At 41.8% G+C, this 16,096-nt stretch overlaps 1 protein-coding gene across 2 annotated transcripts in view; it reads left to right on the top strand.

The window, feature by feature from the left end:
• Positions 1 to 3,617: 3,617 nt before the first annotated feature.
• Zc3h12c (zinc finger CCCH-type containing 12C) overlaps positions 3,618 to 16,096 on the top strand; it is a 56,959-nt gene continuing 44,480 nt past the window's right edge. Inside the window, exon 1 of one of the 2 annotated variants that reach the window (XM_029543124.1) lies at positions 3,618 to 3,689. In XM_029543124.1, the coding sequence (XP_029398984.1) occupies positions 3,666 to 3,689 (24 nt within the window). In that variant the 5' untranslated portion in view covers positions 3,618 to 3,665. Of the gene's footprint in view, positions 3,690 to 4,059; positions 4,174 to 16,096 lie in introns of those variants that run through there. The other variant, XM_021206362.2, reaches the window with a different exon arrangement.

Genomic DNA, 16,096 nt, shown 5'->3' with positions numbered 1-16,096 from the left:
TAAAATCGTATCTTTCAAGCACCAATCTAGGAGTGTGCCAGTCTATCTGAAAGCATACTTTACGAAGGAGAACATCTCGCACAACCATCCTTCCCTATCCATTCTTTCCGAAGGGATCTTTACAAATTCATAAGGCTGTCCTGAGATCTCAGTTCCATCTTGCAATTCCAGATCCAGGCTTGAACTCATAACTAAAATACAGATTTACTCCCCAAAACTGATAGCAGGAAGAGGCCCGACTTGCCGGGCACCCAGGGAAGGTTTACTGCTAGACAAGTAGGGTTTGACCTCCGACCTCACCAAAAGGACAAGTTCAGATTAAATGATGTTTCATTGCAATATTAGAACTTCCTCTATACCTGTGAAAATCCTCCTGTATATATCTCTCTCCTTACCAGGAAGTACAGATTGGGGTAAAGGGATGATGTAAATGGGGTCTCAGACAGTCTATTTAACTCAGAGCCATAGAAACATTTTATTTTTATTAGAAATTTTTTTCAATGCTGTTTTACAAAAAAAAATGAACAGCCTTACCCGATTGCTGTGTAATGGAGACCATGTTAAATTTCCATCTTTTTCTTTCATTAGCAGATAAATCTGTCTGCCAAACTACCTCCCATAGATGACACTGTGACACTCCTACTTGCAGAACCTGGTTTGCTCTCAACTGCACATTTAAAACAGAATAATTCTGGATTTTAGAAGTCGTTCCGTCCCTCCCACCCTTTGCCTTTCCTTCATGTTTTACACTACACTTACGTGACTGCTCACTCCTGCTCTCCCACCCTTACCCCACCCCACTGAGTGTATACCCAGATATACAGGAAGCCTCTTGGGTTTATACTTAACAATTAATGTGTCTCTTCCTTTCCTCTCTCACCTTGCTGTTCACATCACTAGTTCAGGTTTGTTCTACCATGGGAGCCTCAGCATTTGCTTCCCATGCCCTTCTAACCATCCAGTGAATATCGACTTGTCTACCTACAATATGAGGTTTTCTAGATGATCTTCTGAAATCTGTCACAGGTTCTTCACTGGTTAGTGGGCTACACAGAGCCAAGTACCCATCTGTACCTCTCTCCTTTTCTCTCTTCCATCCTTCCCTCTTCCCCCTCTCTGTTTTCACACAGCCTATGATTCTGCCCTTCTTTTCCTCTCCAGCCTTTTTCTTTGAATCTCTGTTCCCCAGACTCCCCTGGCTGTTCATCAGTGCTGTCTTTGGACATGATCTTTGTTATCTCCAACTCATCAGAATACTATTGACCCATCACAATCCGCCTCAGATTTCCCTTTGCAAAGCTCGGGGGTTTTCTTTGGATGTTCTTATCTCCCCAGCAAATAACAATGTGAATAAGGGCAATTATTACATCTGATTCATGTAACAGCTCCTAATTCTCGAGTCAAACTGCCTAAACTGTAGTTCTTACGATCTTGGTTATCTGCTGACTGTAATTCTGTGTTGGTTCTCTCATCTGCAAAGGGAGGGGGAGGGGTTATGGCAGCCTATCCTCTACATGGGTTTGGGGGGCATTAAACAAGAAAGCACACAAAAAGAATTTCATATTTATTTATTTGGAATTTCATAATCATCCAATAACTAGGAGCTTTTACAACTGATATTCATCTTATCTCCAAAGTATATAACCCAGTGGCCCTGATCTTCAGCTATGCATAATCCACATTCACTGGGACTTGGCTGTGTCAACCGCAGGTTAAGAAGGAGGCTGTGCAGGCAGTCCATTACAGAATGGAGAGACCTCCTGGCATCACTAAAATCATGTCAGAAGGTTGCTACTTACTGTTGTCTGCCAGCCAAATTCTTTCTAAGACCCTGCCGCTCTCTTAGTCCTGCTCCAGAGATCTGTAGGTTTGGCGGAGCGTACAGGGGCAGCTTTCCCAGAGTATTCTATTCTATCCTCCTTGCCAAAAACATCTGACCTGCTGCAGAGAGCAGATTGCTAGTCTTCCTGGGATCTCCAATGTGATACTAAAACTGTGGCCCACAGATGCCAACCTCCTGTCTGCAATCTTATTGAATAGGCCCCCGAACTGGTCTGCCAAAGGTAGAGAATAGGCTAAGTAAGACACTCTGCGTTCTTAGTCTGAGAGTGTCCGTGGGCATCACGTGAGGGATGCTTTTAGCTGGGACTTCCTCAATACTTAAAGTGCAAAACAGATGCAACGGGGATAGATGTGCTGCTCAACAGAGCCATGAAGGCGGGTTTCGGTTTTGTAAAACGAAAGAAACATTAAACTATACAGTTTGAGCTTCAATAAGCATCGTGAATACTAGAACATTGAATAGCCAGGGATCCGGGCTTAAATGATCTACGTCCTATTGAAAACAATTCAGAAAGGCAAGAAACAATTCAAATAAAGGTGAAACATGTAACCGAAGGCGTCATAGGCCAGCCCTGAGACAAACACATAGGGATCTTTCCTCTAATCTAAGTTGTATAAACTTTTAGAACTTCGCTAGTCTGACCATAAACTGGATCCTAATAGCTTGCTCACCTGGCTATGGTGACGATTTCATGAGATAAGTAAACTACTGATGATGGATGGCATAGCGTCCCTCCTGTTTCAGAATTAGATGCAGCCTGCAAGGGCAAGAAGGCTTTGATTTTAACATTTCCATATGCAGGTGAGTAAGAGGTGGGAGCGTTTCTGAGAAGTTGACCTAGATTGCTCTAGGTGTAGTTCACTTCTCTGAAACGGGAACGCTCAGCGCTCAGGGCTATTCACAGGTGTCCACCTCGGTGCACAGGGCTGCCTGCACTCAACCTAAAGTGATCTGCGTTCATCTTGGGTTTAACCTCAATTCCGACGTTGAGTGCCATTTCCAGCAAAGCCGGTTTCCTAGCTGAAGGAAGCCCTTCCCAAAGGGTGAATTCCCTACAGCTTCATTTGTTTAAATTCTTTTAGTAGTCTTTATTACGCAGGGTGTGGTGTTTTGTTTGCCCCCACCCCCTCCATTTCAAGGTATTAATAATAAGTCAACAAACAAGTAACATGCCCCGAGAAAGCAACACTTGGATTTCCTTGACTGCCCCGGGCATGATCTGGGCTGGTGCAAGGTGGGGATGTTGTGGCCAGCACAAGAGGTGCCGTCGGGGGCATGGTTAGGGACCAGAGTTCTTGTTGGGGAGAGGACTAGAGACCCTACCTAGGGTTGGGCCGGGAGGGGAATGCGCGGGCAGGGAGGAGGCTCGGGTAGAGCCCGACAGGTCCCAGCAGCTCCCCTCACCCCTCCCCGCGCCTCCCGGGTTTCCCCCCCTGGCTTAGGGTTTCCTGTTTCAGTTCTCGGCGTTCTCCAGCAGCAGGTGCTGGTTTGCCAAGCTCCGCTCCAGTGGCAGCGAAGGAAGTCAAGAGAGCGGAGGGGAGGAACGCGGCACGCAGTGGCTGCAGCGGCTCGGGGCGGGCGGGCAGGCGGGCGAGCGGGCGAGCGAGCGAGGAGCGCGGCGGCGGGCGGCGGAGCCCCGGGGCGCCTGAGAGCCGCGGCCCTGGCGTGCAGTCCGCCGGGCGTGCGGGCGAGCCGGCGGCATGGGGGAGCGTCCCGCTCGGCCCGAGCCCTAGCGGCGGCCGCGGCGGCCCGGCGCTAAGGCGAGAGGCGGCCGCCTGGCGGAGGGGGCCCGGGGCCGGCCCGGCTTCCAGAGCATGCCGTGATGGCTGCGGAGAAGACACTGCAGGTGGGTGGCACGGAGGCCCGCGGGGTGTGAGGAGGGCCGGGGTAGCCGCGCTAGCCTTTCCTCGCCGCCCTCCGTGCGGCATGCTCCCGAGCGAGCGGCGCGGGAGGCCCGCGGGGCAGGGGAGGCCGCGCCCGAGAGCGGAGCTCAGGATCCGCCGGAGCCGGAGAGGGAGCCGGAGCCGGAGCGGCCGGGCTCAGGGAACTCCAGGCCCAGGCGGCTCCGACCCCCCGAGGTCGAGTGGCGCAGCGCCCGCCGCCCGGAACGCTGAGCGGGAAAGCCGAGCGCATCCTGCCCGCGGGCGGCGCCAGCCCCCGTGGGGAATTCGACGAGGGGAGGCCGGGCCCGGCGGCCTAGAACGCCGGTCCAGTACCTCCCGCCCGCCCGAGGGCCAGGGCCAGCGAACATGGAGGCGGGCCCGGGCGCCGCCGAGGGAAACGGACCCACGGCTGTGATCCTGCCGCTCGGACCCTCGCGCGCTCGTAGGGTGAGGCATCACCCGGCATCTCCATCCAGCCCCGGCCATTCGCTTTCATTAGCCATCTCTCCGCCCGACCTCTGGCGAGTCCTGGGGAAACCAACCTTTCACCCTTCGCCTGATCCCGGTCCTCAGCCTCCTGCCCAAAGCCCGCGCCCATTTCAGCTGGGCTCATTTTTAACTCCCTGTGAGCTACAAGGTGTTACTTAACTTGGTGAGATGAACCCTGCTTTCCCTCCCTACACTGCTTTATCCTTCATTGTCCCTGAAAATCCTTACAAACAGCAGTTGCTTCCAAGCACTGATTACTCTGGGTCTCCTGCTGCTTTGGGTATCCGTTAACACTGGGGGTTTGTGTTCTCAGTTTTGTGATAAAGAGATGAAGCCGTAATCCACATTTAGGGAAAGTTCTCCTATTGGTTGCAGGACTGGCTTGGAGTATCTCCAGCTCCATCAGACGCTTATTGATTCAGATTTTTTTTTTTTAACCGCCTTAGAATAGATGAAGAGATAATTGGGCCTAAGCGTTGTATATTTAGAAATCCGAGAAAGTTGTACAGTTCTTCACTCATTGCCTTACTGAGATTTTTCGTCTCTACTTCAAATATAAACAGAAACCAGGAGACAGACGTACCTCACTTTTTTTTTTTTTTTTTTTGACTTTCCAAGACCCATTTTAAAAGACTACAGCTAGAAGCAGTGAGACACATGCCTGTGATCCCAGCCCTCGGCTAGTGCAAAAGGATCCTAAGTGTGAGGCCAGCCAGGGCTGGAGAGGAGGATGTATGAAATAAAACCCTGGTACAAGGGCACGACCTAAGTTTACCTAGTCTCTTAGTTGATTCTGCTTCCAGTTTCTTGAATCTTGGTAGTCTCTGACTTCTGGAGAGAAGCCCAAGCCCGTGCATTTTCCAGACATTTCCTTCTGTTCTTGCACTCCAGCAATGTAAATCTATTCACTTGACGGCACCATAAAGACCTCAAAATGACCTGTCTAGTTGAACCTGATTTCATGACTTGAAATATTTGAGTATTTTTTTCCTTGAAGAATTGCTTTTACTTTCATAGTAAGTTGAAATTCTTCCAGTATTTGACCATTAAGAAGAGTAAACGTGCCTTTAGTCCCAACATTTGGGAGGCAGAAGCAGGCAGATCTCTTGAGTTCCAGGCCAGCTTGGTGTCTATTGCAAGTTCTAGGTTAGTCAGGGCTATAATGTTTGCACCCTTGTCTGCAAATAAGTAACAAAGCAGAAGAGGAAACATTAGAAATAAATGAGCATTTTCTTTTCTCTTTGATATTTGGACTTGAATTTGGGACCTACTGCAACTAGGGTTCTGAATGCTGACTTGGATCCCATAATCCAAGTGATTAACAACAAAGAGATCAATATTTTTTAACTTCTATTTAACAATGAAAGTCTAATGGAACTATTTTGGTGTAATGGAAAATAGAAACTTGGAATGTTTGTGTGCTGGGGGTGTCGCGGGGAGGGGTTTTTATTACTCACTTCCTTTTACCATCTTTTAAAATTGATCACAATAAAAATATCCTGTTTTACATTTGGGGCCTCTCTGGAGACATCTTAATGGGTTACAACTGCCAAATTGGACCCCAAGTGGTTAATATAAAATTATCTTTAAGACTTTTTTTCTAGTCCAAAATTGAATTCCCTTGTTATTCTAGCAGAGTTCCATGGTTCTTGCACTTAAGTACTGCATATGTCTAAAAGTGTTCAGTATATACTTAGTGATTTGCTTTCTATGTGTAGAAGAGTTGCAGTTCTTTTGCATTCTGATTTGAAGTTTTAAAGAATCAAAATGTTTACTGAATTGTTTTAGAAATCTTTTTAATGTTAGAATGTACAATTATAAACTGATTTGCCAGTTGTTGCTCATTTAAAGTTGGTAGTCTCCTGTTTCATTGTTAGATAATTATTTAGAGGTAGAGTAAGGGCCCCTAACCTCTGGAGGACTTCTTACTAACAGATAGACCATAATGTTAATGGAAATCTCTTAAGCATTGTGAGTGAAGAAGTAAAAACTTCAGTTTTCATATAAGGCTTCAAAATTAAGTACAAGTAGATAGCACGGAGGGAGAGTGATGTCCTAGGACTCTGGCTGGAAAGCAGAGTGGGTGGGCCAGTGTCTGTGGCATGTGGCAGTCATGTGGTATTGTTTGCATTAGGAAGAAAAGTAATAAACGGTGAATAATTAACATTTCTTGAAGGAAGATTCCAGGTTTAGTTTTTAACTATTGAGAGCCTGGAGTTTGACCTGCACTGTACCCAAATATTCCAGAAAAGCTTAGTGTGTTTTAAGTACTAATCAGCTTCCTAGGTCTGCAGCAGTTCCTTTCCAGTTAACTATGATAGGATGACGGTTTCAAAGGTAGCCATGCTGCATCCCTGTGGTGACAGTATTAAAGTCACCATAACTTTACCATAGTCTTGCCTGTTGCGGTTAAGGTGGAACAGCACAGTGGCATCATCCTTCTCGGGGGTTCGTTTTCAAGAAGGCAGACCACTTTCCCATGTGGAGTAATATTGTTTAAAGAGTTGAATCCCTCCTTCTGGTTCTTAGAATAATGTACATCAAGGATTTATTCATGGTATTGACTATACTTCAAATATTTTCTTTTTTAAAATGTTATTTTATGTAATCATCCTCCTGCTCTCAGGCATTTGTGTTTCCTAATATCAATATCATAACGCTTTTACTGAATATCTCAGTAAAAACTTGTTTTGTGTCCGTGGTTTAAGAATGTATCTCTAGCCGGGCGTGGTGGCGCACGCCTTTAATCCCAGCACTCGGGAGGCAGAGGCAGGCGGATTTCTGAGTTCGAGGTCAGCCTGGTCTACAGAGTGAGTTCCAGGACAGCCAAGGCTACACAGAGAAACCCTGTCTCGAAAAAAAAAAAAAAAAAAAAAAAAAAGAATGTATCTCTAAACATAGTGATAGAAAAGAATGCATGTTTTACCACAAGTTGAATTGATATGTAAACCCATTAAGCAAAGAATAAGAAGGCTGCTGGCCAGTGGTGGTGCTCACCTTTAATCCCAGCACTAAGGAGGCAGAAGCAGGTGCATTTCTGAGTTTGAGGCCAACCTGGTCTATAGAGCAAGTTCCAGAACAGCCAGAGCTGCACCGAGAAACCTTGTCTTGAGAAACAAACAACAAACAAACAAATAAGTAAGGAGGTTGATTTCGTCATGCTTTCATTAAAGAGTAACTTTAAAAATCTTTGACAGTCGGGCTGGTAAGATTGCTGCCAAGCCTGAAGACCTGGATTTGATTGATGGCACCGACAAAGTAGAAGGAGAGAATCAGCTCTCCCAGGTTGTCCTGTGACCTCCCATGAGCACTGGAGTGTGCACATATAAACTGATGGTCCAGGAGACTGAGACTTACATAGATCTGCAGAGTGTCGTTTGCAAGGTGTGGCAAATGCCAGGAGTTTTTATGTTGACTCACGTCAGTGACAGGGTTTTTCTGTCAGCAGCTACTCCTTAGTGACACTGTCACTCACTTTCTCTAATTTACAGATGATATTAGCTCTGCACTGTGAAACTAGATGGTAATAAGCCAGCCTTGTACTTACAGTCAGTGCCGGGGTGGGTCTGTCCAACCCGCTCCCCACAGGAGACTCAGGATCGCTAAGGATGGAGCCCAGCACAACACTGTAGACTAGCTTCAAACCGAAGGGTTTTGTTCATTGGTTTTGGTAATTCCATTTTGTAGTTTTCAAGCTCTGCAAACAATGTTGTGTGTTACTGTATCGAAAGTTTGGACACATCTGGTTAAGATACAGAGGTTGAAGAATGAAGGCTTGTATTGTATGGAAAAGGCATATGCCACCTCTGACATCAGCCTGCCTTAGCCCTGTCAGTTCTGGTCTCATCCTTGGTAAGAATCTTAACTTCATTTCTGTTCCTACCCATCAAACACTATCTACTTTGTAGCCTTACTTTTACTGGGACAAAATAATAAATGAGGGTTGGTAAGACCGCTCAGTATGCAAAGGTCCTTGCTTCCAAGCCTGATGTCCGAAATCAAGAACCTACAGAGTGGAGGAAGGAAACTATATCTCACAGGTTGCCCTCTGACCTTCACAAGCACCACACACACACACACACACACAGTTAGATACAAAGCATTAAGACACACTTAACAGCATCATTGGTTTGATCGGACAGGAGGTTTTCTTTTGCTTTTTGTTTAATCCCTGACTTTTAGTTGTATTGGGAGGATTTGAAGTTGCCAGATGTAAAACTTTTGTAAAAATAGGCTTTCATTGTTGCAAGTTTGCAAGCTTATATTTTTAGGTTTTTCAAAAATCCTTTAAATCTATTACTTTATGTCTTTTAGGATGAAGCTAAAATTAGTTTTTATTCTTAGTCATCTGTACTCATTTCCTATTCAAAATTATGTGGGCTTCATTTTATCCTCTTCTGAGATTTACTCTGTTTCAGATCTTGGCTTCTACTTCATAATTCATTTTAATTGTTTCATACACTTACATTGAATGGTTTGCTCATATAATTGAAGCCATCTCATTGCAGCTTATGCTTTTTAAATATTTGTATCATTTTCTTTGACCTGATTGAGTTGATTTAGGCATTACTTTCTGGGAGTTTAGTTATAATTTTAAGATGACTAGTACAGCTATAAACAACTTGAAATGGTCTTTATAGATGAAATATTCCTGGTTTTGCTAATACAAAACAAGTACCTGGAGTAACACAGAAGCCCTGAGTGTAGTCTGTCCAAGTCCATAGGAAGGACTCACTCAGTAAACAGGGATATTTTCTTAATGCTATCTCAATTATTTTTTACTACTTCAACCTATCTTTTAAAATTAAAATTGCAGTGTGATATTTTGGCATATTTTATCACATTTGTAAAACATAGAAAAGGTATAAAATAATAATGAAAACATCTATAATAAAGATAACTTAAAATGTTAGATTTCTAGTTTTTACTTTAAAATTCCTTTAATCATAATGAGTACATCCTTCAAAAAAATGTATGAACATTACAGTTTCTGCTCTTCATATTCCTTTAAGATATTCTTTTTACTGCCTGGGTGACATTGAAAATAATCAAATATTACAATTTGATTTTTAAAAAAGATTGTAGATTAGAAATGAAAAGAAACATTAAAACTGATATCACAAACATAAAAAGAGATTACTTGGGCTTATTATGAAAAACTACATACTACCAACTAGGAAAACCAAAAAGAAATGGATACATTTCTGGACACATAAATTTCAATAGAATTTTTTCCCCATAATCAACAATTGAGGGGCAAATGTCTCTGTTTAGATCTCTGTGCCTACGGTGCCTTCATTATGAATTTCATTTTTATCTATGTCATTCTAAAATCATGTGCATGTATGTGAGTTTATACACACAAGTGTACAGGTGTTTCCAGAGACCAGAAGAAATATCACATGCCCTAGAGCTGGAGTCAGAGGCACCTGACTAGTGTAAGTCACCTGAACTGAGTGCTGGAAACTGAACTCAGGTCCTTTAACTGCTGAAGCATCTCTCTAGCCCATAGTTTAAACACACAGTCTGGCACATGATCACAGCAGCTGACCTTTAGAGAAGGTACACTAGTTAGCATTCTTGTCAGCAGCACATGACTGTCTGTTTCCACACACCCATCAGTGTCTGTGCACACAGTCTGGCTGACTTGCCAGTGTGAGTGGACACAGTGCTCAGGAGCTGATTTTACAGTCAGGAGACCAGACTGAGCCCCTGTCGTGCTGCTGCATGGCATCTGTGTGATCTGGGCTGCATTTCAGTTTCCTTTCCTTAAATCTCAGTTTTCTCATTTATCTATAAAATGGTGATAGTAACAGACAATGGTTAGGATATGACCGTGCAGTATGACCGTTGGGAAGGACTGCCCTTAGCTGTTATAGTTATTAGGAACAGCTTCTCATTATCCATAATATGGTGATATGGGAACCCCATGATTTGAAACCAGAAATGCTCCAAAATGCAACACTTTTGAGTGTTAACATAATACCCCAAGTAAGAAACTGCATGCCATGAAAACATATTTGATGAATCACTTGATGGAGTGATTAGAATGTTATGTAATTAACTGTATGTTCAATATGTAATAACCCCTTATTCAACTTGTTACATTTGTTATCTCCCTTTTTAAAAATTGGATATTTTATTTATTTACATTTCAAATGTTATCCCCTTTCCTGGTTTCCCCTCTGCAAACCCCTATCCAATCCCCCTTATCCTGCTTCTATGATGGTGCTCTCCCACCCATCTACCTACTTCCGACTCACTGCCCTAGCATTCCTCTACACTGGAACATTAAAGGACCAAGGATCTCCCCTCCCATTGATGCCAGATATGATCTGTATGACATCTGCCCAGGATCTTCTAGCTTTCATAGTCTCTGGTGAGAAGTCTGTAGTTCTGATAGGTCTGCCCTTATATGCTACTTGACCTTTTTCCCTTATTGCTTTTAATATTTTTTCTTTGTTTAGTGCATTCGGTGTTTTGACTATTATGTGACAGAAGGAATTTCTTTTCTGGTTCAGTCTATTTGGAGTTCTGTTGGCCTCTTGTATGTTCATGGACATCTCTTTCTTTAGGTTAGAGAAGTTTTCTTCTATAATTTTGTTGAAAATATTTACTGGCTTTTTAAGTTGGGAATCTTCACTCTCTTCTATACCTATTATCCTTAGGTTTGGTCTTCTCATTGTGTCCTGGATTTCCTGGATGTTTTGGGTAAGGATCTTTTTGTTTTTTGCATTTTCTTTGACTGTTGTGTTAATGTTTTCTATGGTATCTTCTGCACCTGAGATTCTCTCTTCTATCTCTTGTATTCTGTTGGTGATGTGTGCATCTATGACTCCTGATCTCTTTCCTAGGTTTTCTAACTCCAGGGTTGTCTCCCTTTGTGATTTCTTTATTGTTTTTATTCCCATTTTTAGGTCTTGGGTGGTTTTATTCATTTCCTTTGCCTGTTTGATTGTGTTTTCCTGTAATTCTTTAAGGGATTTTTGTGTTTCTTCCTTAAGAGCTTCTAGCTGTTTACCTGTGTTCTCCTGTATTTCTTTAAGGGACTTATTTATGTCCTTCTTAAAGTCCCCTATCATCATCATGAGATGTGATTTTAAATCAGAGTCTTGCTTTTCTAGTATGTTGGGGTATCCAGGACTTCGTGTGGTGGGAAAACTGGATTCTGATGATGCCAAGTAACCTTGTGTTTATGTTGCTTATGTTCTTGCCCTTGCCTCTGGCCATCTGGTTATCTCTTGTGTTAGCTGGTTTTGCTGGCTCTGACTGTAGCTTGTCCCTCCTGCAATCCTGTGTGTTAGTACTCCAGGAAGACCAGTTCTTTCTGGGAGGAATTTGGGTATGGAGAGCTATGGCACTCCGGGTGCAGACAGAAACTGGAAGGATCCTGGAAGGATCTGCCTGACTGTTCCTTGTTTCCTGTGTCCTAATGGCTCTGGACGGATCCCTCTTGGGCTAGGAATTTGAGCAGAAGTTGTGGTCTTACCTGTGCTCACAGGTGAGTCATACTCCTGGGAGACTGGCTCTCTCCCAGCAGTATTTGGGTATGGAGCACAGTGGCACGGGATCAGCTCCGGGCGTTTATCTCTTTAAAGTGAAATGCTCAGTTACTTCACAAATGCTGGTTCCATACGGACACACTCATTTACTAAATCATTGCTTCCCCTGCAGCCTTAGCCATTGTTTACCAAACCCACCGAGTTAAAAAGTTTTCCTAAGAGAAAGAAATGGGGTTAGTAGGGGCTGAAGAAATGGCTCAGCAGTTAAGAGCACTGACTGTTTTTCCAAAGGTTTTGAGTTAAATTCCCAGCAACCATATGGTTGCTCACAACCATCTGTAATGGGATCTGATGCCCTCTTCTGGTGGATCTGAAGACAACAACAGTGTACTCACATTTGAAAAAGAAAAAGAAATACCCTTTATTTTTTTACATAGCAGGTTCAAATTTCTTCCAAAAGAGACTAAATAAACCAATTCTACACACACACACACACACACACACACACACACACACACACACACAGACTTAGTTATAGCAGCTATATTCATCTTTGTAACCTGTCTCAGTCACTTAGCATGTCTCTCGTTTCAGGCATGCAAATTAGTGAACTGATGAATCTATTGGCTACTGGCTTAAACCCCCATTGGTTTTGGTTTGCTAATTTTTTCCCCTTGTTATTTTCTCACTTTTCATCAAAGTATTACTTTAAAACTGTTACTTGTTCAGACTTGCACTAAAATTTAATTAACTAGGTAACATAATTTATATGTCCTGGATTTCAGTTAAATGACTATCAGTAGGATAAACTTTTAAGTCATTGTTTGATTTCTTGCAAGTCAAAATGATTCTTTAGGGATATTTTCATTTATTTGTTTATTTATTTTTGGTTTTTCGAGTCAGGGTTTCTCTGTGTAGCCCTGGCTGTCCTGGAACTCACTCTGTAGACCAGGCTGGTCTCGAACTCAGAAATCTGCCTGCCTCTGCCTCCCAAGGGCTGGGATTAAAGGCGTGTGCCACCACGCCCAGCTAGGGATATTTTTAAATACATGATTTTATCCAGTAGTAATATCTGGGGCAACTATTATGGCTTTAATTTTCAATAGTTAATTTGTCAGCCTATGAAGCAAGCTAACTGAAGAGGATGGCGAGTCATCAGTGTATTGCTTTAGGAGACATCATGAGTAGAAATGACAAGGTTAGTTGAGACCATTCTGTAGGAAGGGAGGAAGGGATGGCTGTTCTTGTCTGTCTCCAGCCATGCAGTCTACAGGAAACTTAGCATCTCCCATCTGAGTCTTTAAACGGAAAGGAATGGCGCAGTTTAAAGGAAGCACCAGTTTCCTCTTAGGCACTTGCTTTATCATCTTGTAATTGTGATTTCATTTCTTCTCTCCACCAGTGTCCCTGCCCCTGATAGGGTCTCACTGTGGCCTTTGGCTGTCCTGGAACTCACGGTGTACACCAGGCTGGCCTCAAACTCACAAAGATCCACCTGCCTCTGCCTTCCTAGTGCTGGGATTAAAGGATTGCAGCACCACACCTGGTCCATTTACTGCCTCCCATATTCCTGCCCACCAGTAAATCAATGTATTTCTTCTAAATTGCTGGTTGCCAACAATTTTCATGCATATTTTCACCAGTTACTAACATTTTCTAATTAACATCACTAGCTAGAGTCTTTTGTGACATCGTAATCTTTTTTTTCTTACAAAGCAATATACTGCGTCTTAGGCTTTTCTGAACTAAATGTTACCTCTTTTTCCCTTGAGAAACATAGCTCTAGATTATTTTTGTTTTACAAATTAATAGGATAATATCACAAACAAATATAATAGGGCATGTGAGCTCTGAGGGCATTTGATTTTGTGGCTCTGTAAATGGAAGAACAGCTTGCAAGGTACGATAATAGGCTTTTCCTGAAGGATGTTCTTTTTTCTGTATTAATAAGAAGAAAACTTTAGAGTTATTTCCATGTGATATAAGTAAATAGTGTGAGCTGCTTGATTCCTTGGCTCTTTATTATTATTATTATTATTATTATTATTATTATTATTATTATTATTTGGTTTTTCGAGACAGGGTTTCTTTGTGTAGCCTTGGCTGTCCTGGAACTCACTCTGTAGACCAGGCTGTACTCGAACTCAGAAATCCGCCTGCCTCTGCCTCCCAAGTGCTGGGATTAAAGGCGTGTGCCACCACCGCCCCAGCTCCTTGGCTCTTTAAACAAGTGGTGCGTGGGGCCCAATGAGAGCCGTTACCTGCATGCTATTCTTTCATCTAGGTTAATAGAGAGAACCTTTATAATTAACTACTGAGAATATGAAATAAATAGTATAAATCAAGTGTTCTACATTTTGTACTGTAGTTTCCCTTACAAACAGTTTTGAGGCTATGCTTTTGCCTCTTCTCTGTGGCAGGTACTCTTACAAATTACTGTATGTATTAATCCCACTGATCCTTATAACAACCCCGTTCTAGAAATCATGCTGAAGACCTGAGAGAGTATGAGCAGCTTCTCTAGGTACAAGTTAGTTCCAGGCAGCATGGTTGGATGCTCTTGATGCTCTTATACTCTAAATTGCAAATGTATAATTTATTCTAGCCTTGCTCATCCTCTTCTCATTAGATTCCTGCTGTAGCTAACCATACCCTATTACTTACAGTAAGTATTCAGAGACAAACCAGTGAATCATCTCTAGAAATAGAGGCACCTAAATAGCAACAAGTGATTCCATCTGCTTCTATTGCGCTGAGGGATACTGTTGAATGAAATAACCACATCTCTTTTTACGTCTGAGGCCTGTGTGTAGCAAATGGATAAGTTACAGAAAATGACAAGTCCTTCCCTCATGTTTATATATTAGATAACCTAGTAGCATATTCATATGTGAGCTAACTCAGAACATACAGGATCATGTTTGGTGCTGAGGTAGGAATTCACTATGGAGTTCACTGGAACTCATGACCCTCTTACCTCTGCCTCTAGTATCTGAACTACTTAATAGATCATTTTAATACAATCAACATTCCTGGTTTTCGTCTAAGTGCATTTCTATAACTAATTTTTACAAGAAAGTACATAGTATGTTGTACATGTGGTATGAAAATATAATTAATACTTACTGTGTTATTATGCATCTAATACTATTCTAAGGGTTTGATCATTAATTTTTAAAATAAACCATATTATTTGCCATTATTTTCCACAACTGGGGATAACCGGGCATGGAGAGATTAATTTGCCCAAGACCTTAGGTAGGTCGATACATGGGTAAGTAGACAGACAGACACACATACACATGTACTCTCTTAGTGAAATATTAGTAAATATAATCTTCTATCAAATGTGTGCATATTTGTGATCACATTTTCATATCATATGTAGCATTTAAAAATTCGGTCATTCCTCTTACAGTATATCAGGGTCAGCACATACTCATGTATGTGCACATAGGCTCGTGCACACACATACACACACATTGTTCTTTTATATTACAATATGACTAGTTAAAAGTTATGGTGCAGGTATAAAAGTTGGGTGGGAAGAGGCACTCTGATTCTTTTACATTGTAATATGTGTGCATGTGTATACATATATATATACATGTCTAACAAGTATTTTCTAAGACATTAACAATAGCTAGTCATGTTATAGAAGTTATAGAACTTATAGAACTTCTAGAAGTTATAGAAGTTATCCATTTATAGAAGTCAAAGGAGTGGGGATCTTTAAACGTTAAGATCTTATGGAAAAGGGAGCCTTGGGTTTGACTTAGGGTGATGCCTGTGATCAGAATAAGAGCACCTCAGGCAGATCTCTTTTTTTCTTAAATATTTTATTATTTAAATGCATTTTATACATCAAACATATTAATATTGAGTATTTTGAGAGTCAAATAATAGATAAAAATTTGTTCAACTTTTATATTAATATTTTTATACCCTAAAAATATCATTAATGAGCATTTAATACTATCCATAACTGAGGATCCTATATCTAATGTTATCTAATATACAAAATATTGTTTGGGAATTAAGTATAAAATATTAAAAATGAATCATTACAAAAGATATTCAAAAGCCCTTATATGATACTACATGACCTAGTGAGAGATTATTAAAAATGCTTTATATATCTGTGAACATTGTCTACTATAAGTTTACTTTAAAAAGATTATCAGTGTTTTCAGGACAGAAGTTATTTTATCAGTAAGTATATTTTTAAAATTTCAAAATAGCAAAAACTCTTTGAAGTTAAACATTAAGAAAATACTGACTTCAAGCACAATGAGAAGAGTTGTCAATAATATTTCAATGATGTTTGTAGAACATGATTTTAATATTTTTAGGATTAAATGTTCTATAAATATCTGTTA

The sequence above is a fragment of the Mus pahari genome, chromosome 10 (genome assembly GCF_900095145.1).
Source record: "Mus pahari chromosome 10, PAHARI_EIJ_v1.1, whole genome shotgun sequence".
Lineage (NCBI taxonomy): Eukaryota > Metazoa > Chordata > Mammalia > Rodentia > Muridae > Mus > Mus pahari.
This window is presented reverse-complemented; position numbering and strand designations above follow the sequence as displayed.